The sequence below is a fragment of the Triplophysa dalaica genome, chromosome 7 (genome assembly GCF_015846415.1).
Source record: "Triplophysa dalaica isolate WHDGS20190420 chromosome 7, ASM1584641v1, whole genome shotgun sequence".
In the NCBI taxonomy this organism is placed as follows: domain Eukaryota; kingdom Metazoa; phylum Chordata; class Actinopteri; order Cypriniformes; family Nemacheilidae; genus Triplophysa; species Triplophysa dalaica.
In genome coordinates, this window is record NC_079548.1 from 12,965,378 (window position 1) to 12,985,636 (window position 20,259).

Sequence of the window (20,259 nt, forward strand, 5' to 3'; positions counted from 1 at the left end):
TTACACATCGTATACTGTACTTTGTATGCACTACAGGGGTGGATCAAGAAAATGATTAATGGGGTGTCATAAGAACTATCGGGGTGGCAACACTAAAGCAAGCATCCCTTCATTCATAAATCTTGTGGATTTAAGGCCGTACACACGTACATTCAGTGCATACACAGAGCAGCACTTTGTGTGCAGACTATTAGTCTAAAGAACAAAAGTACTGAATAAATAAGGACTGTTGTGCAGAGAGGCGGAATCAGAGGGGTGACCTGGGTGGCACTGCACCCCTCAGATATCCACCCCGAGTGGCTTTCGCATATAAGGTTAGTTTTAATACTACGCATAGGGATTTTGTTTGCGGAAATCATTTTGAAAGGTGCTAGACGGGGTAATCAGATAAGAGAGATCGGTTCCTGATTTAGCCTAGACATTGTGTTTAAAGTTACACTTGTGCTAGTTATATACACATAAACAGTGCAGTGCCAATACATTACACTATTTGCCTGTTTACTTAATAGGCTAACGTCAGCTACAGCCACCACCAGTGTTTAAATGTTAAGCTAACTTTGAAATTCATTAGCTATTTATCTGGTCGTGATACTCAAAAGATTACCTCAATTGCAAATAGCCTGTTTACATATCATAAAGGGCTAATAAAATACAGCTAATTTACTCCATAGTACGGCCAGCCATCTAGCTGTGTGTTACGAAATAGAGACTCTGACAAGTATGTGAATATTTTTTTTAAACCAAATCACGTTACAAACACCAAGTTAAGTAAATTATTATTTCTCTTTTGATGCCAGGTTAGGGTTACACCTAGAGATGCGCAGATAAGCTAAAATGTCACCCGCATCCGCTGCTTCAAATAAATTATCCACCCACCCGCACGTATAATTTCCCCTAATATAGATATCCGCCCCCGACCCGAATCCGATCGTCACTTTAATTACTCAGTAAATTTTATAGCACTGTCTTTGTCTGTAAATGCTTCAATCTAATCTTTCGATTTAGCACACAAATGATGTACCATAAGAGGTACCAGTCTTATGGCTTTCATGTACATACAGTGCCTCACAGCCTTGTTAACCACGGATTTAACCGCCATCCGCGCATCACTATTACACACTGACTTTCTATCATGGTCTATGGACCCTCTGAAGTTGCCTTGGCCACCCCCAGGCCACCCCATGTTAAAAACTCTAGCAACGCCACTGGTTGTGCAATTGATTATGACTGAACCAAACAGCTTGTTAAATAAAGTTAGACGAGCATTAACTGCAGTACTTTGCAGAGGCAAATGTAGCATTTTTGGAATTCTAATCCTGGGGCAGCTACACACACTATGTCCCCTCAGTGGATCCAGCCTGACAATAAAGTTTTGACTTGACCACATTTGACAGAAAAACATTAAAAGCAGCCAATGTTTATATACTTAATATCACACTTTTATTCATATTTTATAGTATTTCTGAATAATATATAAAAATTCAACAGTGTAACATTCAAGAAGTTATATTAAGCGTAGTAGTTACATGTAATGCAAGGGAGATTGTGTCTAGAAAACACAAGGCCTATATCTGGCAGGATTTTAGTTCAAAACTCCTAAACACAAATGTGTTCAAAAACCTGGTTCTTAACCACTGGTTTCAAATGTAACTAAAATTCTTACATCATTCTCGCTATAACCGTTATTAAAGATAAATTGAGTGAGAGTGATTTGGACTGTGAAACATATATAATAATAATAATAATAAATATGACATAAAATAATAATTATTATTATCATGATTATTTTTATTGAATAATAATTTATGAAATTCTTCTAGAGATGGACGAAATCAAAAGCTACTGAATGCGGTTTTGACCGGGGCGTCATGACGTCCTACGTGCGGGTGCGCGCACGTTGCTGTCACTCAGAGCTAGTTGTAGGAAATGCGGGACAATGCGAGATGTCAGCAGGGCCGTGTTTATCTGTTCCAGCGATGAAGCCCAAGATACTCTTCAAGTGAATTTTTTACGTTAATAAACCACTCGGACCTTTGTGCTCAATGCCAACGCTCAAGAGGATCTGCTTTCATGCAGATGAGTGGAAGAGCAGCGCTGAGCGGCAGTGTGTAGCTAACATCATCTTTGCTAACTTAGCCCAACAACACACCGCCCTGCAGCGAAAGGTCGCTAACTAACGTTTCACGGGTCAGCTCGCACTTTTGGGTTCATTTATACGACTTTCTCATCAGCCCAACGGTGTACCAGCGGCCTGTCACGCTTTCACCTTTCATCCGTTTAACGGTGACGGCGGGGGGGTCACGGTAACTGGAGCCGACAGGAGCCCCCCCGACAGGCGGATCACACAGTTGCGGGTGAGTTTTGGCGATGAACATCCGATTAAACCGATGGCGATATCTGCTCTTGGTGAAAATGGATGTGTTCGGTGATGATATCATAGAGGTGGCTATCACTGCTTCTTAAACCGGGAAGTTGAGCAGAACGGCCTCACTAACGTTAGATGCTGAAGGCGTGAGCTAGCGAGTTAGCAGGCCAGTTTGACTAGCTGCATGAAGTAACGTTTGATTTGAATTAAAAAACCCTCCAGATTGTATATATATGTTGTGTTTCATAACGCAAACCGTGATTTTTTTAAATGTAATAATGAATCATCAGGGATGTTGAAAGGTTGTTGAAAGACTAACCCGATCAGCATGAATTAGCAGCTTTGGGTTAAACTTGACAATCACAAGTATTAACAGACTCCTGCGGTTAAAACAATATCTAGCGCTAACTCATCTGCTTCTTTATGAACACGTTTATGCGTTTTACGACGACAGCCTTGCCATCAAAAGCGCATTGTAACGTTAATGTTATCGATGTTGCCCTTTCATAAATGGAGGTCTCCCGGTATCCGGTACAGTATTATTTCCCAGTCACATCCCATGTGCTAAAATACAAGGTCTGACAAAAATAAATATTTGCCATTTATAAGATCAGCTCTAAAAATGAACATGTGGATCGTTTACATCTCATAAGCATTTACAGTTATGACGTTATTAGAGTTTTGGTTACCCGGAACGAAGAGACAGTTTATGTGTATGGGTGGAGTCCCACAAAGACTACATTGCATCCTGATTTTTTTATTTAATTTACTTAATCTGAACTATGAAAACATTTCTATTTAATGTAATCAAATAATATAATAGCCTAGATATGGTTTAAAAATACTTATGTATTTATATATATATATATATATATATATTGTAAATACTGAATAATTAAAGCTAAAGCTAAATATGTATAAAACTACCATTAAACTCAAACTAAACTATAAAAACTCTGGTTGAGAAGATCAATAGGTGACATGACATTATATTATTTATGCTGATTAAAAAAATCATTTATAAATGTTAATAATTAAACAAAATACATAAAATAAAATAATTGGTTGTATTTTCTTTTTGGACCAAAACCTTTCCTATTAGCACAGTGAAATAGGCACTGAGCTGCTTTAATATACATTGCCGTAGTGGTTTTCTCAAGGAACTACTTCCCTTTACCCTCCGGGTAGCATTTGTACTCACGCATCTATGTAAATATAGACTATGCAGAAGTTGAGGATACAGATCTTTGTTTAAGAGGAAACGGTTGTAACCTTTTCTTTTACACTGTACCTGGACTAGATCTCTAATAGATCAGTGTATATTAACATCGTTATCAAATTACTGTTTTGTTCTCTGCATAAATCTTTATGTGTGAGAGGCATTCTGTCAAACTATTGTCGTCATTAAACAATTGAACAATCATCTCCTCTATTTATGTTCTGTTGTGTTTTCATGTTATTTTGTGGTTATTGGCTGATTGGATCTTTACTTTACCTATGAATATTGTTATTAATACAAGGGAAACAAATGTGATTGTTCTTGTTTCGGAAAGCTGATATAATATGAGTCAAATCATTTTAACAGTACCAGAATTTATTTGCAGGAGATATTTGTTTCAAGTTAATGTTTCTCTTTTTTTCCGCTGCCAACTGAGGGGATTTATTAAATTTAAGCATCTGGTTTATTACTGTCATTAACTTTGAGCGAAAAATTGTGCTAAAGAATAAGTCATGTTTTTTTGCCTGTTATGTTTTAAGGAAGATACTGACTCTTTTTTTATTTCTTTTCCTCAGCTGTCACAGTAAGAGGGAGACATGGCTGAAGTCTCCGCCCTCAGCCCCTCTCCCCCCAGTATTGGAGATCAGACAGTGCCCGCTCCCTCCAGCCCACAGCCGCTCCCCTCAGAAACTCCCATCCCCAAATCATCTCTTTATGGAGATCGAGCAGTGATGGGCAACCCAACAATACAGACAGGTGGAAAAACCTCCACTTCCCCAGGTTCCCCTGACAAAAACATTGTTGCTCCCTCTTTAACAGCCACAAACAGTGCTGGTGATCCACAGGTGGAGGTACTAGCACATACAGATGCAGGGATTAATGGGAAGAATACTTTAAGTGGCCACACTGATGTACAAGGGTCAGAGCCTGAACATCAGATGCCCGCTTTCCCCGACCTTAATCAGATTCCTAATCTCTACCCCAATGTTGTTGAAGTCAGCCATATTTCCAATCCTGCTCCTTCCATGAACGCTCCCCCTGAATACCCCCTTTCTCCGAGTCCTAATCTCTTTCCCAATGTTGTTGAAGTCAGCCATATTTCCAATCCTGCTCCTTCCATGAACACTCCCCCTGAATACCCCCTTTCTCCGAGTCCTAATCTCCACCCCAATGTTGTTGAAGTCAGCCATATTTCCAATCCTGCTCCTTCCATGAACACTCCCCCTGAATACCCCCTTTCTCCGAGTCCTAATCTCCACCCCAATGTTGTTGAAGTCAGCCATATTTCCAATCCTGCTCCCTCCATGAACGCTCCCCCTGAATACCCCCTTTCTCAGAGTCCTAATCTCCACCCCAATGTTGTTGAAGTCAGCCATATTTCCAATCCTGCTCCCTCCATGAACGCTCCCCCTGAATACCCCCTTTCTCCGAGTCCTAATCTCTACCCCAATGTTGTTGAAGTCAGCCATATTTCCAATCCTGCTCCCTCCATGGATGCTCCCCCTGAACACCCCCCTTCTCCGAGTCCTAATCTCTACCCCAATGTTGTTGAAGTCAGCCATATTTCCAATCCTGCTCCCTCCATTACCGCTCCCCCTGAACACCTGCTTTCTCAGAGTCCTAATCTCTTCCCCAATGTTGTCGAAGTCAGCCATATTTCCAATCCTGCTCCTTCCATGGATGCTCCCCCTGAACACCCCCCTTCTCCTATTCCTGAGTCCTCAGAAAATCTCACAACCTTCAACCCCGCTCCCTCTCACCCTTCACAAGACTCCACAGCAGATCCTTCTTTAGAAGCAGAAGCCGAACCCCTGCCCAACCAGAACCCCAACACTCCAGATAGTTCCAGCACAAGCAGAATGGCCCTCGAGCCTCCCTGCACGCCATCAAAAGCTGATCCCCCAGCTGTTCTGGTGCAGGAGTCAGTTGAGTATTTTGTTCTGCCCTCTCACACACGACCGGCTCCGGACACGCTCAGCTACCTGGAGTCGGCCAGTCTGATGTCAGGCACACTGGAGTCTCTGTCAGGGCTCGGAGAGGATGGAAGCTCTGTGGGGTCAGATTCGGAGATCAACGGCCCTATACGACGCACTGATAAATATGGGTTTCTAGGAGGCACACAATACAATGAGGCCAGGTGGGTGTAGTTTAGATGTTACCCATCAATTCATTGACTCAACACCACAGCCTGGCGAGTTATACGTTTTTTTTAAGAGAGAGCCGACATTTCAAGAGCAGAGAAATCATTTAACATTCAAACATTTGTATTTTACAGTATTTTACAGGGTGTAATTTCTTCCACAAAACATTTTTTTCTTTAAATGTAGAAAACATTTGCATTATTACTGTGTATGCTATTTAAAATGTTATCTTAACCCATTTACAGATTCTATTCATACAGTAAGTAATACAAAACTACTTAAAATTTGTTTGAAACCCATCATTCATTTATTATTATAATCATTATTTACTATTGAAAAATTAAAGAACAAAAACATGCACTTACAGTATGAATCATGGATAGCTAAACTAGGCATGTGATAGTAAAAAGTGTACAAGTACTCCGTGTCTACACCGTGATGCGACACACGGCTTGTTGTAATGGTAATTTACAATTATAATGGGTTCGAATGCGTTCTTGTGTCTCTTGTCTTGTCACTCCGCATCCGGTGTAGACAAAGTGTTACAATGCGAGTTTCAGTTTGAAGAAACAGTTCACTGAAAAATAAAAAAATCTGTCATCATTTACTCACCCTTGTTCTAAATCTGTATAAATGTGTTTGTTTTGAAGAACACAGAGAGAGATATTTGAAAGAATGCCTGTTACCAAACAGTTTTTGGCCACCATTGACTACCAATAGTAGGAAAACATTTTAATGGTAGGCAAAAGTGCCCCAGAACTGTTTGCTTTCCTGCATGCTTCAAAATATCTTCTTTTGTTCTCAACAGAACAAAGAAATGTATGAAGCAATTTTTCCTACTATGGTAGTCGATGGTGGCCAAGAACAGTTTGGGTACAAGCATTCTTCCAAATATCCTTCTCTGAAACTTATAGCATGTCTGTGTCCTCTATGAAACAGCACATGATGTGAAAAAGTATGCAAGGATCTTAATAATTCACACCTACCACCGAAAGCAGAATGAGGAACTTGTCTTTAATGCCATACTCGCTCATCCATCAGTGTAGTCACTCAATCTTTTCTGTTCCTTTATGTACGTGTTATCTCTGTCTCTTTTTTTCTCTCGCTCTCTGTATCCTTCATCTTTCTGTGCTGTGAGTGACTCAGATTGTGCTGAGAGAGCTCCTCTGAGTCACAGTGCACTGACTGTCTCACTTTTTGTCTCTCTTCCCCCTGACTGTCTCTGCTTTATCTCCAGTTCTGACTAATTCTCCTAAAACGGGCACATAACACTGTCCTTTGCGATTGCTGAGTAGATGAATTTCCTTCATATCCCTTTTTAGCATCAATGTATTAACCAGCACATGCTCTTTCAGCTATTTAAATATTGTTGGAGTACTAAATTAGACATTGTCATCTGGCTAGAATGATGTCTGTCAGATTTAGTTCTCCACTTTTTTGAAGTTTTTATTATGGCCAGATATTAAATCCTTTTCTGAATAGTCAATCATTTTTTGCAGGTTAGTTTACAAACCATATTTACAAAAATGTTATATAAATAAAATAAATGAGGTTTCAAAGACCCTTTCCTTTTTGAAGCATTATTTACTTGTTATCATTTACTGGGAGCATTTAGCATGAAGCACAATATATAATAACCATTATTATATATATTGTGCATCACTAAACAAAATGACACAAACATTATTCTTATACTAGTTTCCTGAAAACGTCCCTCATCTGTCATTGATAGTGCAAAAACCGATAACAACAAGCAAAGTCTCAGACTCCAGTTTCCATCTCCGGTGACAGTCACTGGTATCACTACTACTGTGACAATGCAACGTTTGTTTACCTGGTTAACATAATCATTGTCTTACAAAATGACATGACGCAAAATAATTTTTAATCACTATTAACAGCATAACGTTTTGGGGCGTATGAAATAAAGAAAGCAATTTTCTGATATTTCTGCCCGTTCCTGTATAAACCCTATCGGGCACTGAGCTATTTGTCAGAAGCTTAACATGATCTGGGGCCTGGAGGGGTGCTTGGACATGTGTCATGTGTCTTGATTCTTGTGAATCCTTCTGTGTCTTGTAGTGAGGCTGAGATTCGTGTGGCTGTGGCGAGACAGAGAGAGATGAAATGGCTGGACATGTTCAAACACTGGGACAAGTGGATATCTCGACGCTTTCAAAAGGTTCTTACCTAAAGTATCACTAAATGCATTCCTGACCGGGTACATAGGTCAGTGCCAATAGCCAAAAAGGCTGCATCTTGACACTCAGGCGATGAGTTTGAAGCCCAGCTTATGGTCCTTTCTGCCAAGATCTGTTTTGTCAGCTGAGCAGTGATGAACTTATTTAACATACTGTACTGCATTCTGTCCCTCACAGTATTGTTTTCATGTGCATGAAATATAAAAAAATGATGTCTACTCTGACTAACTGTGATTTGCATTGGTCATATGAAACTGGGTGCAACCTCTATACTGTATTTATAGTTGCATGCTTTTTTTCATTTCCCCTAGGTGAAAATTCGCTGCAGGAAAGGAATCCCCTCCTCGCTCAGATCTAAAGCCTGGCAGCTGCTGTCAAACAGCCAGGAACTTTTTGAGTCGAATCCTGGGAAATTTGAGGTACGTCCACTTGGACAAAATTCCTTTGCAACATGTATATCACATCATCATCTCTCCAGATTGTATGAAAATATTTAATTTTTTGGTTTGTTGTTGTTCATATACCTTATACTCTTGTTCTTGTTAATACCCTATTTCAAAGTACACCGTTAAACATGGATCAGGTGGTGCACACTCCTTCTCTCAGTAAAAACATGTTTTTCTCTCTCACAGGAGCTGGAGAAAGATCAGGGAGATCCAAAGTGGTTAGACATTATAGAGAAGGACTTGCACAGGCAGTTCCCCTTCCATGAGATGTTTGCGGCTCGGGGAGGACATGGGTAAATTCAAGTGGCTTTTATCAGGGGAAAGGGTGATGTTCTACTTTTATTCAAAGTGCGGGAAAAAATATCTGTAGAGCTCAGAGACAATCGAAAAGAAGGTACTGATGTTGTGTCATGCTTTGCAGGTGACGTTTGCAAAAGTTTTTAAATGAGTCTGGGATTTATGTAGGTTAGGAATTGTTTGCCCATTTTACCGAGGGCATTGTCATGCTGGAATGTAAAGGGCCCAACCCTGACTGTTTCAGCAAAATTGAAAGCTTACGATCCTCTAGAATTCCATGTATGTCATATATTGTAAGGTTAAGATTTGTTTTAAATGAATTTACAGGGGAGTTTACATACTTTAGGGGAGCGTTTTTTGGGCCCTTTTTGACTGCAAAGTCCCCCCACCGTTGTATTCAACAATATTCAATGCCCCCTCACAAAACTCATAATACAATAATTTAGAGCAAGACACTAACTGAAAAAAACTTGTATTAAACATGAAAATAATAAGGAATATCTTGCTTTTAAACAATATACAATATAAGTCACCTTGAGGCCCCTTTGAAAGTCAGCCGAGGCACCCCTGTTGAGAACCACTGCTATATGGCAGTAAAAAAAGTATGTTATTCTGTGATCAGTAATAGCAAAACAAATCAGGTATCCTTAAGGGCCTAAATTTCATCTCCCTATTCTAAGCTGTTGTGCATATGAATGTGTTTAGACAGCAAGATCTGTACCGTATACTGAAGGCCTACACCATATACCGGCCGGATGAGGGCTACTGTCAGGCCCAGGCACCAGTGGCAGCAGTTCTTCTCATGCACATGCCTGCAGAGGTAAGAGAGAGCGAGATAAACAGATGCATCTTAACTGCTTTAAAGGGATAGTTCACCCAAAAATGCAAATACTGTCATGAATTACTCACTCTCTAGTTGTTCATTAGCTGTATACTGTACATTTCTTTCTTTGGTTGAACACAGAGAAAGATATTTGGAGGAATGCTTGAACCCAAACTGTTCATGGGCCCCATTGACTACCATAGTATAAAAAATGACAATGGTAGTCAAAAGTTCTCTAGAACTGTCCTCTGTTCTTTAAAATATCTCCTTTTGTGTTCAACAGATCAAAGAAAATTCTAAAGTAAATTTTCCTACTATAGTATTCAATGTTGGCTATGAAAGTGGTTATTTTTTTGTTATAAGCTGTCTTCCAAATACGTTTCTCTGTGTTCATCACAACAAAGATATTTATACAGATTTGGAACTCAAAGGTGAGTTAATGAATACTGACTTTATTTGTGGGTGAACTATCTCTTTAATAGATTAGCAAAACAATTAATGAAATACTAATAATATCATTGAATGTAAACTCTCTCTTTTGAAGTTTGTTTTTAATGTACTACCTACTTTACTTTTTTCCCAGCAAGCATTCTGGTGTCTTGTGCAAATCTGCGAGAAGTTCTTGCCAGGGTATTACAGCGCTGGTTTGGTGAGTACATAAGTTCGAAGAGATCCTATTATCTTTCTTGGACTGTAGGGGAGAGGAAACTTAATACTGTGAGTAATGTGTTTCCAATCTTCTCCATCATTTTCTCCTGTCCTACAGGAAGCTATCCAGCTAGACGGAGAGATTTTTTTCTCTCTGCTGAGGAGAGTGTGTCCCATGGCTTATCGCCATCTGAAGAAATTTAAGATTGACCCCATCCTATACATGACAGAGTGGTTTATGTGCATCTTCTCCCGTACGCTGCCTTGGTCCTGTGTCCTGCGTGTTTGGGACATGTTCTTTTGTGAAGGTCAGTCTTGAATGCAGTCAAGAAAATGAAAGCACATATGATTGTTATAAAATCAAGAATGCAGAATTATTCTGTTGTTTCTCTGTTAGGACTGCATGTTAAGGATACATGAAATGGTTTTTGCTTCTAAAATTGCTTGCTCACTTTTCTCAGTTTAGTTAAAGGGGTCATATGGCACGAATACAAGTTTTTCTGTGTCTTTGGTGTGTTATACAACCATGCATTTCTTTAACTCTGACATCAGGCATATTTAAAAATTGTCTACCGGTGTTTGTATTTCTCTGATTCCAAATCAGTGCATTTCATATTCTGTTTCAGGAGTGAAGATTGTATTCCGTGTGGGCTTGGTTCTACTCAAGCAAATGCTTGGATCTGTGGATAAGCTCCGTGAGCTGCAGGGCATGTATGAGACCATGGAGCGACTGAGGAACATTCCCCCTGAATGTATCAAAGAGGAAGTTATGGTGCAAGAGGTGAGCACACATTCTGAAACATATGACAAATAGTAGGCGTACATTTATCCTTTCTACTCCCTTGTTTTAGATTATCTCTCTATCCGTGACGGAGGCTCTCATAGAGAGGGAGTGCACTATTCAGGTGCGGAAGTGGCGGGAATCTCGTGGTGAGTTGACTCATCAACCAGGACGTCGGCTACATGGCACTCGGGCCATCTTCGAGCAGAAACAACGGGCTGCTGCGATCAGCTCAGGTGGCAGCCTGTCCTTCCTGTCCAGTCACATCCCTGCTCCCGGCCCTCTGCGTGCGTCCTCAAGTCTCCTATCTCTTCCTGGCCTGAGAAAGTCTAAGGCACCATTTTATTCTCAGAGTAAGAAAGGACAGGATAATGTGCCACTGCAGACCCGAGGGGGCGGCATCGGTGCAGTGACGACACAATCCTCATCGTCCTCAGCTGGGACCACCCACTCAAAGCCTCCCATATCTCCTCCTCATAACTCTGGAGCTGGGATGCGTCCGCAGGTGCCGCATGGGCCCAGTCCCCTAGCTTCGACATCTGTTGCCACGGCACCGGCTCCTACTGCACACGTCTCCAGTGCACAAATGCTTCAGCCTTCACCTAAAGTCGTATCTGAGTACATCACTCCCACCATTCCCTCACCAACCGCAAACAACGCCCCTTTACCGCCATGCCCCGAAACCGTGAAACCATCAACAGCTGGGGCCTCGGAGGAGGACGGAAAGAAGAAGAAGAAAAGTAAGGAGGACAAGAAGCGGGAGAAGGATGAGGAAAAGTTCAAATTACGAGAAAAGAAGGAAAAGGAGAAGACTGAGAAGGAGAGGCTGAAAAAAGAAAAGGACAAAGCAGAGAAGGAGAAGAAAAAGGAGAAGGGAGGGAAGAAAAAAGAAAAAGGAGGAGGGGGGACAGAGGAAAAGAATGGTGCGGCAGCGGCGAAAGATCAGGCTTAATTTCTGACCTGTTGTTCCTTCGGCATAAAGAAGAGAAGGATGGGTATAAAAACAGGACAAGGAAATAAATAAGCTGCAGGCTGATTGAACGAGAGAGGGAATAAGAAAGAGAGGAAAAATGAACTCATGTAACGTCCATTTCATCTCAAGTTCTCATTTCATAAGAATAACTGGATCATTGCTCCTGCCCCTCACGCTTCACTCATCATATCTTCTTTATGAAAGTGCGATCAGAGCCCAATGCTGACCTACGAAACAGGCAAAACTAAATATTATTCAGATGAAGGGTTTTCTTTTGAAAGCAGATATGTCAGGCTGAGATAGTCTGAAGGCAGTTCCAGTGTAATGGATGCCATGGTGTATATAGAACTCTTGGCCTTGTGTGAAGGGCTCATCTGTGCCAGTCCGGTTTCCTGATCTCCGTGGTCACAAACAAAATATCTGAGAAAAGCATGAGAGAAAAGCAAGGCTTTGATTAAAGCCTAGTGCCAGTAATACTGGTAATCCATGAGTGTTCTGCAGGATCTATTTATTCATTGTATTGTTCTTTGTTAGTGTGTATTATTGTATGTCTGTGCCTTGACATTGTAGTGAACTGTATCACAGTGTTGTGTTGCAAACAGGTCTGAAAAGGAGTGTTGTTCTCTCAACGTGAGCAAGCACCTCTTTCTAGACAACGTTAAATGACCGAACCTGTGTAAGGAAAAGGCCAATAGGGGGCCAACTGGGGAATAAATGTGTTAAATATTGAGAACTGGGAGGGGGGAATAGTCAAATAATTCAGACTTGGATGTGTTTCTCTTCAAAACTAAAAGAACATAAAAGAACCACTTTTGTGTCTCAGCATCTAATATTTGATGAATTATTAACCACTTGAAAAGTTTCAAATCTTCAAGTTAACTTAAATACTAGGAGATTTTTCCAACAGGATAAAACTATTTATGAAAAGCGTACCTATTTCCGCTGTTCAATCTTAGTCCATCTTTGCGTAAACCTCACCAAAAATGTGGCATTTCATTGCATTGACACTCCACTTTCTCATACTTATTTGAACAAACATACACTGTGGTGAAGGTTAAAATCTTCCAGGTATATGTGTGGTTTGATGTTAATAATCTTGCTATTGATACGAATGTAGAGTTCGGACTGAATTTTATCAAATTTGGAATGCACTGAGGCCTGTTGATTTTCACCACTAACCTTGATCGGTTCATGTAATATAGGACACCCTCTAATCCAGTTCATCTGAATCTGTAATTCTGTACCTTTATTGGAGGGGTTGGTGCAGAAGTGTAGCATTAAACTTTGAAGCTCTGGGGCTTCAGGCTGTAATGTTTTGATGTACAAACTCATTAATTTAATCAGATAAAACTATGAAATATCTATTCTACTTATTAGCTTTTGGTTGGATTAGATTTTTTATTTTTCTATGCAAGTATGCAAAGGCCTGGTAGACTGGAATAACAGTGAACTTTCAGAATGAGAGTAAGGAGAGTTTTGTGAAGAACTATTTAATCGCAGGATTTGAGTTTTATTTTTGAGTGGCGAAAGTGACTTTTCATTGACAAGTGTTTTCTCTTGACATCTTGGAGAACAAAGCCAATCATTTGGTATTTATTTTAGACATTTTAAAATCTCAAGATTGTCTAGTGTTACTGCAGTATTTGTGTTATTGGAGATGGTAATGATATTCATTCATGCCCAGGGGGGCTTGAATTTCTGTGTTGAATTTGATTATCTTAAACAGACGTTCACCTGAACATTGTACTTTTAATGTCAAGTAAACTGAGGAATAACCCCACCATGACCCACCGACCCCTCAATAATTATGACTTATTCTGATTAGGTGATTGGACCGTTCTTAGCTCACATTTTACCCCTATTAGATATTTATTGTTGAGTATTCTGAAGATCTGAAATGGGATATAACTTTACTAAATCCTGGTAAAGAGGGACTTCCTTTGCAATATAGTAGCCAAACATTCTTTCAGTGTTTTAATGATGTCTTCTGTGTTCATAGATTCAGTATGTCACCCTGGCCTGTTGTTCAATCTCAATTTCGGGTTCCCTTACTGACCATTTTGGTCATTGCTTCCTCAAATGGCACTTCCGTTCAAATGGCAAGCAAACAAATCATGTCTATGCAAACTTTATGTTCTTAACTGTCCGCACATGTTGATGTTAGCGTTCATGTCATGGCCACCAGGGGGATAAAACTGAAGGTCACTGTAGCCTTTACTTAAAGGTAGATTGTATTGCAATGTCCATGGTCTGTTATTTCCAGATCACATAGAAAATCTGGATTCATGTGCGTTATCCTGAAGAAGTGCTCTAGGTTTCACCCATTGGGTAAGACCTGGCACCTTTCAGGACACTAAAACACTTGTCTGTTTGGCCAAGGGTACGACAGGTGGACATTGTACGTTGTGCTCACCAAGAATTAATGCAAGGTCATCCAGTCTTGGTTTATTAAAACTCTGAGACAGCTAGGACAAGCTGGAAAGTGGTTGACCTGTTTTATGGATTTCTGCATTGATCATTATGGCTTAATGTATATAGTAGGAATGTTGTAAAACTAATTTTAATTATTTTTTTAATTTAATTGTAGTTTTTGTTTTGGGCAGTGAACTCTCATTACGTCACTTTTCTCGGACTTGTTTTTAAGTTTACATTAAAACATTTAACGTTACTGTTAAGAAAGAAAAATTCATAGATGAAGAGTTGTTCCATAAATGCAGAAAAGGAAGTTCACACAGTGTATTTAATAATTAATTTGATGACAGTTGTGATGAATAATAAATCATAATATATTAAAAATCCCTTTGTTGTGTGTGTGTGTTTGTTACATTAGGATATTTTTGAAGTGACATTGAGCGAAGTATTCACCTGTTACTCATCCAATTTTATTTAAGATTACATGAGTTTTTTTTCCGAGTACAGTATGTTGGAGAATTGTTTAACGTTGTCCAACAAATGTTTTATTTTAAATTATTCCCACTCCTTTTAAATGTCAGTGTTATGTAAGGTGCTGCTGCTATGCCATGGTAGATGCGTGCGCACCTAGGTGAATGGAAAAGGCGCAACATTTCTGAGATGAGAGTCTTTCACTTTATATAACGAATGTCTTTGGATTTTGGAAAGTTTTAGAAACCTTAATTTACTGGATTTGTTTTGGCTGAGATCATCATGGTAAGATCTTGTATCAATGTGAAAATGATGACCGACTGACTACACATTATTTATTTAATATGTGTAATATCCAATTAATACCTTATTTTATAATGTTAAAGGTTGCATTTGGATATGACCAACATGAAACTTGCAGAGCAATACAGTAGCTGTTATGATACATTTAAAAAATTGTCTTTAATGTTGTTTTCTTTTTTTAACTTGTTTGACAATTAGTATATGTTTTAATGCTTGTTAAATATTACCTCATGTTCTCATTTAATATTTTTAACTCTTTTTGACATGGGGATCAATATAAAGCAGAGCAGATTTGCTTTTGTTACCACTAGGCAGTGCTGTTAACATACTTCTGCCCACCTTGGGATCTTAAAAAATCCAAGACTTGCAGCTTTAATGAAGATTTGTTTTACATTTCGGTCTCTGTTTCTACGAGTTATAGTTACAGCAGAGACAGATAGAGATGTCTCGCAGACACAGCAGTACAAAAGATAGATGTTTTATTCACAGTTTGTGTATTTTTATTGGTTACAGAAGAGTGTTTGACAAGGCAAAGCAGGCCCAGATGCAGAAAGCAAATAGTGGGTAAATTAAAAAAAGACATGGACATAGCAATATGGAAGAGGAGGGGAGAGGGGGAGTAAAGAAGATTTGTTTTCTTTCAGTCCTCGCTCTCCTCTTCCTTGGACGGCCTGCCTTTCTTAACTCCCTCCATGATAACTTGGTATCACTTTTAGGATATCAAGATCTCTCTGTACAAACCTCACGTACTCCTTTTTTCTCTGTTAGTTCTCTGTTGCAGTCAACTAGCGGTGGAAGAGTTGTGATAGGCTCCTCTATTATAGAGTGAGATCACATCAACCTTGCTTCTTCCCGAGAGTGGGCTTGCAAAATTCTTTCAGATTTGGCTGTTTCAGCCAAAGAAAGGAGCTATATTCAGTTCCAACCTCAAATTAACAGCAGATGTTGCAACATCTATGCATGCTTTAGACGGGATGGTCATGGTAATACGTGAGAAAGAGAGAGAGAGAGAGAGAGAGAGAGTATGTGAGAGCTATGGAAATGATGTTAAAATGTTTTATTGAAACAATTCCATGTCCCCACTGACAGACACTGTGGTCATCAGTCTCTCCACCCTCCCAATTGAGTCTCAGTGAGACAAGTCTTTGATTTTGAATGAGAGCAGAATTCGGGAGAGATAGAGAGCGTAAGTGCTTGAGTAACACATATGATGGAAAGAAAGATTAGGAAGTAACACAAAGTGAGAAGGAGGACAAGGAACGGACTAGGAGTGTAAAGCAGCGAGGGATGCGTATTCATCTCTTCATTTTTCTTTTCTCCTCTGCCTTTTACTCCTCCTTCTCCTCTCCGTGTGTGATGACGTAGCAGATGTTCTTGTAGTCAACATTGCCAGCCACATCTGGGGGGAAGGCGGCCCACAGATTCTTCATCTAATGTGGGAAAAACATGTTATATTAAGCAAACATTAACAAGCGACTAATTGGAAAATAAGTGTCTGGAGAGCAACGTTGGATCTCACCTCCTCTGCGGAGAACCTGTCGCACTGAGTGGACAGGAGCTCCTCAAGGCTGGAATGACAGAGAAAGAAAGTCAAAGAATGTCTTTGTTTACCTTTTGAGAGATACATAAAATGTTGGAGAATTTAGACTCACAATTCCTTCTTGATGGAGCCTGTAGCCTCGGGGTCCAGCACCTTGAATGCGGACACGATGACGTCCTCGGGGTCAGCACCTTTTGGACACAGTGAGAAGCAAAAGTTACATTATGCATGCAAACAGTCAAAGCTTAGAAAAAAGTGAAAAGGATGATAGCCATAGCTAAAGATGCTTTGCATACCCTTCAGCTTCTCTCCGAACATGGTGAGGAAAACGGTGAAGTTGATTGGACCGCTGGCCTCCTTGATCATGGCCTCAAGCTCCTCATTCTTCACATTCAGCTGGCCTACAGACACACGATAGGATCAACACGCAAATGAGTGCGCTCAGATTCATGAAGATTTTTCCAAATTGACACTCCTCTAACAGAACAAGAACAGAACTCACCCAATGAGGCCAACACGTCCCTAAGGTCGTCTTTGCTGATGATACCGTCTCTGTTCTGATCAATGATTGTGAAAGCCTGTGCAGAGAAGACATTACATTAGAAAAAAATCAAGACTGTAGTGACTCCAAACCTGTGACAAAGACAGTTTAATTTGATGAATAATATCAGTGTTTCCTTTTTTAGGATTTTGTCTATCAGTTTGTGCATTCTCTTATTGGCTTTTCTTTTTTCCACTACACTAATGTCCTTTTTCAATCCTGTGAAACTAAAGACCCCCTACCACACACACTGCTTAAATATTTAGTAACAGCTGCTGAGTCCCACCCGGTCCCCACACAGACCCTCTCTAATCCATATTTCCATCTGTGATATCCCAACTGTAATGTCAGACATTTCTAAGGTGCCATTTGAGATGGCAGTATCACAAATAGCCAACCATTTCATATCCTTAATTAGGTCACTCATACGCAAGCCTAATTTACATCAAATTCCAGTGTCATCTTATCCTGACAGCATGCACACGCACATACGCATGGTTTTAAATTTTTGTCTGAGATAATGTTAATAATTAATCACGAAGATCATAAATGGACATGACTAGAGGTTAAGCTGAACTATTTGTGTACATTATTCTTCTGTACTTTCTTCCATGCAAAGTCTAAATGTACATGTAATATCTCTATGCTAATAAAGTCAAGATAATGGCTTCTTTCCATGGATGTTCCAGGTTTCTTTTTTCTCACAGTCTAATTTTCTCTCTCTCTTTCACTCATTCGCTCTCTGTTTCTGTCAGGCATCAGCTGCTGTCCCACTGGGGTCAGAGTAAAAGAAACAGGAGGAGCGCTTGACAGGTGGGAGGTCAGAGGAGAGAATGGCGGTGACATTTCTGTGCATATTCGCAGACCAGACAAAGGGAAAGATTAACTTGCTGTGTTGACTCATCTCAGCTGCTGGCTGTACTCTAATACTGACCATAAAAATAAGACTTAATATAGATACTGATTGACTTTGTGGGAGGTTACATGTGATCAAATGACATCAAAAGTCCAGTTCAAACACAGTTTCTGTGACATAACCCACAGCAGAAATCTATTGAATTCCATTAATATCATACACTTACAGTATATACTTTGTCCCTAGTCTCATTAGTGACGGTAGATTTGATTATTCACAATAATTGAACAAAGACTTCCCATTAACATATTGCAACTACTATTGTGGTCGCCGGGTATTTTAAAGAATTGTGGTGGAAAAAAAAGGTTACCTCCTTGTACTCCTGAATCTGGCTCTGCTCAAACATGGAGAACACATTGGAGGAACCCTCTCCTCCTCCTGCCCTCCTCTTGGCCTTCTTTGGTGCCTAAATATGCAAATACATAGCATAGCGGTCTTAGCATTCATAGCCATAGCAAATAATAACAAAATACAAGAAATTTGCATGCAAACAGAGTAAATGTAATGCATATTTCTCTTATGTTTTACAAAGTTTTGCAATTTAATGTAGGCTTGGGATCTTTTGTCTGCTTAAGAAGATTGTAACCCCATTCTATGCCTACGGTAAATTCAGTTGGAATTCTGAACAGGAACACATGAATGAACCATTTTTCTGAGTAATAATCAGTCAACGAATTATCTATAGATCAAAATGTCTTTTTTTATACATTTTGAAATAGTTATTTAAGTTTTAAACTCTTGGCATCATTTATGTATTGCATCTGATACCATGCTAGCAAAAGGTTATCTGTGAAAATGACAATCTTCTGCACATGAGTGTATTATCCCTGTCCACCCACAAATTTTAAAATAAATTATAATTTGGAAAATAGTGTTCTGTTGCATCAAAAAATGCTCAAGAGAAAAAACATTTCAGCGCAATACATCCTAACTTCGACCCCCCCAAAAAACAAACAAACAGAACAATGCCCCTTTAATCATGTCCTGTTTTTGGTATTGTAAGTCCAGGGATGAGGTATCCAAAACGTGGATGCTGCTTCCAAACTTCCCAGGTGAACCTTCTGATAATGTTAGCCTCTGGTGTGTGCCATTGTCTTCTCGGTTCCTATATGTCCACTTAAATGATGTGCCCACTGGCCAGGTAAAAGCTGAGCTACAGGTTACTCACCATTTTGAGACGGTATACGTGAAGTGTAAGAAGCTCAAGAAGCGAAGATGGTGTGAAGCCGCGCAGTGACCTGTTCCCCCAGTGTTTATATACTACTGAAGGCCCCTTGCTAATTATAGATCCATCCTTAAGTGTGGTAGGGGAATAGAAGATGGACAGACAGGAACTATGAAAGGGGGGAGAAAGACACAAGCTCGGTGAAGGTGAAGTGGTGAAGGAATAGAGGGGTGGGATGCACTATCATCTTACAGTGCTCAGAAATAGCTATGTGAGTCTCGGAATGAATCTGATATTTTGGCAACAGTCTGCACGCCTCATGTAGACTAATAAGGACATGAGACGTTAAGGACGTTTTGGGCTATGAATATTAACATGGTGATTTCTGAGGATAATCACAAAACTCAAACTGTGGGAAATGAATGTGATTAGATATTAACAAACTGGAGTTATACAACAACTCTGACACTATAATATGGGAGATAAAATAATGTGTGAATGATTTTTGTATCGTGTTTATTGACTTTGTTTATATGTGTGCATCTGATATGTTGGGGGCCACACTTGCCATCATCACGTTCTAAACCAGCTGTAATCAAAAATAGGTTTTAGTGTCTTTCCTAGTATAGTGATGCCTTAAGATTTAGGATCAGGTCTTTCCATCCCACCCCACCCCAACACATGGCCATGCCCATATTCAGCCTTCTGTCTCTGACCTCACAGGGTCACATTTGGCCGCCACTTACAGTAGGCATTGTACGAGGGATGAGGGTATACTGTTTGAGGGCACAATATTCTGTTATCATCCTCATTTTGAATTGATCAACAGCCCCAAGCACAGCGTGGAACAGTGAGGTGTTTTTAGAAAAATGCAGATGAATGGATACTTGAGGCTAATAAAAGATTATTTTGGGGTCACAGGGGGATATGTTGAAGGAACAGCTGAGAGGAACCAAAATAGCTAAACAAACGTGTCTGTTCAGACACATTCCTTTTCTTCTCTGTTCAATCCATCAC

General features: G+C 39.9%; 2 protein-coding genes across 2 annotated transcripts; one reads left to right on the forward strand and one right to left on the reverse strand.

Annotated features, from left to right (window-relative positions):
• Positions 1–1,908: 1,908 nt before the first annotated feature.
• LOC130426202 (TBC1 domain family member 10B-like) lies at positions 1,909–14,692 on the forward strand. The gene is made up of 10 exons (XM_056752845.1): positions 1,909–2,354; positions 4,160–5,721; positions 7,808–7,907; positions 8,238–8,345; positions 8,559–8,665; positions 9,375–9,489; positions 10,076–10,141; positions 10,259–10,448; positions 10,767–10,921; positions 10,992–14,692. The coding sequence occupies exons 2-10, from the start codon at positions 4,181–4,183 to the stop codon at positions 11,871–11,873; spliced, it is 3,264 nt and encodes a 1,087-aa protein (XP_056608823.1). The 5' UTR covers positions 1,909–2,354; positions 4,160–4,180; the 3' UTR covers positions 11,874–14,692.
• An 850-nt stretch (positions 14,693–15,542) lies between these two features.
• On the reverse strand, positions 15,543–19,351 carry mylpfa (myosin light chain, phosphorylatable, fast skeletal muscle a). Its single transcript, XM_056753747.1, has 7 exons — positions 19,246–19,351; positions 18,388–18,483; positions 17,123–17,198; positions 16,917–17,021; positions 16,733–16,811; positions 16,600–16,648; positions 15,543–16,510 (listed from the first exon to the last, which is right to left on the reverse strand). The coding sequence occupies exons 1-7, from the start codon at positions 19,246–19,248 to the stop codon at positions 16,409–16,411; spliced, it is 510 nt and encodes a 169-aa protein (XP_056609725.1). The 5' UTR covers positions 19,249–19,351; the 3' UTR covers positions 15,543–16,408.
• Positions 19,352–20,259: the final 908 nt, after the last annotated feature.

Bases quoted from the DNA above. Each gene is read 5' to 3' on its own strand.
- mylpfa (XM_056753747.1), bottom strand. The intron at 16,812-16,916 runs GTATGCAAAGCA...TGTGTCCAAAAG, and splicing joins GTTCGGAGAGAAGCTGAAGG to GTGCTGACCCCGAGGACGTC. The intron at 16,511-16,599 runs GTGAGATCCAAC...TTCCCACATTAG, and splicing joins ACAGGTTCTCCGCAGAGGAG to ATGAAGAATCTGTGGGCCGC.
- LOC130426202 (XM_056752845.1), top strand. From the start codon at position 4,181: ATGGCTGAAGTCTCCGCCCTCAGCCCCTCTCCCCCCAGTATTGGAGAT. The intron at 8,346-8,558 runs GTACGTCCACTT...TCTCTCTCACAG, and splicing joins CGAATCCTGGGAAATTTGAG to GAGCTGGAGAAAGATCAGGG. The intron at 8,666-9,374 runs GTAAATTCAAGT...GAATGTGTTTAG, and splicing joins GCGGCTCGGGGAGGACATGG to ACAGCAAGATCTGTACCGTA.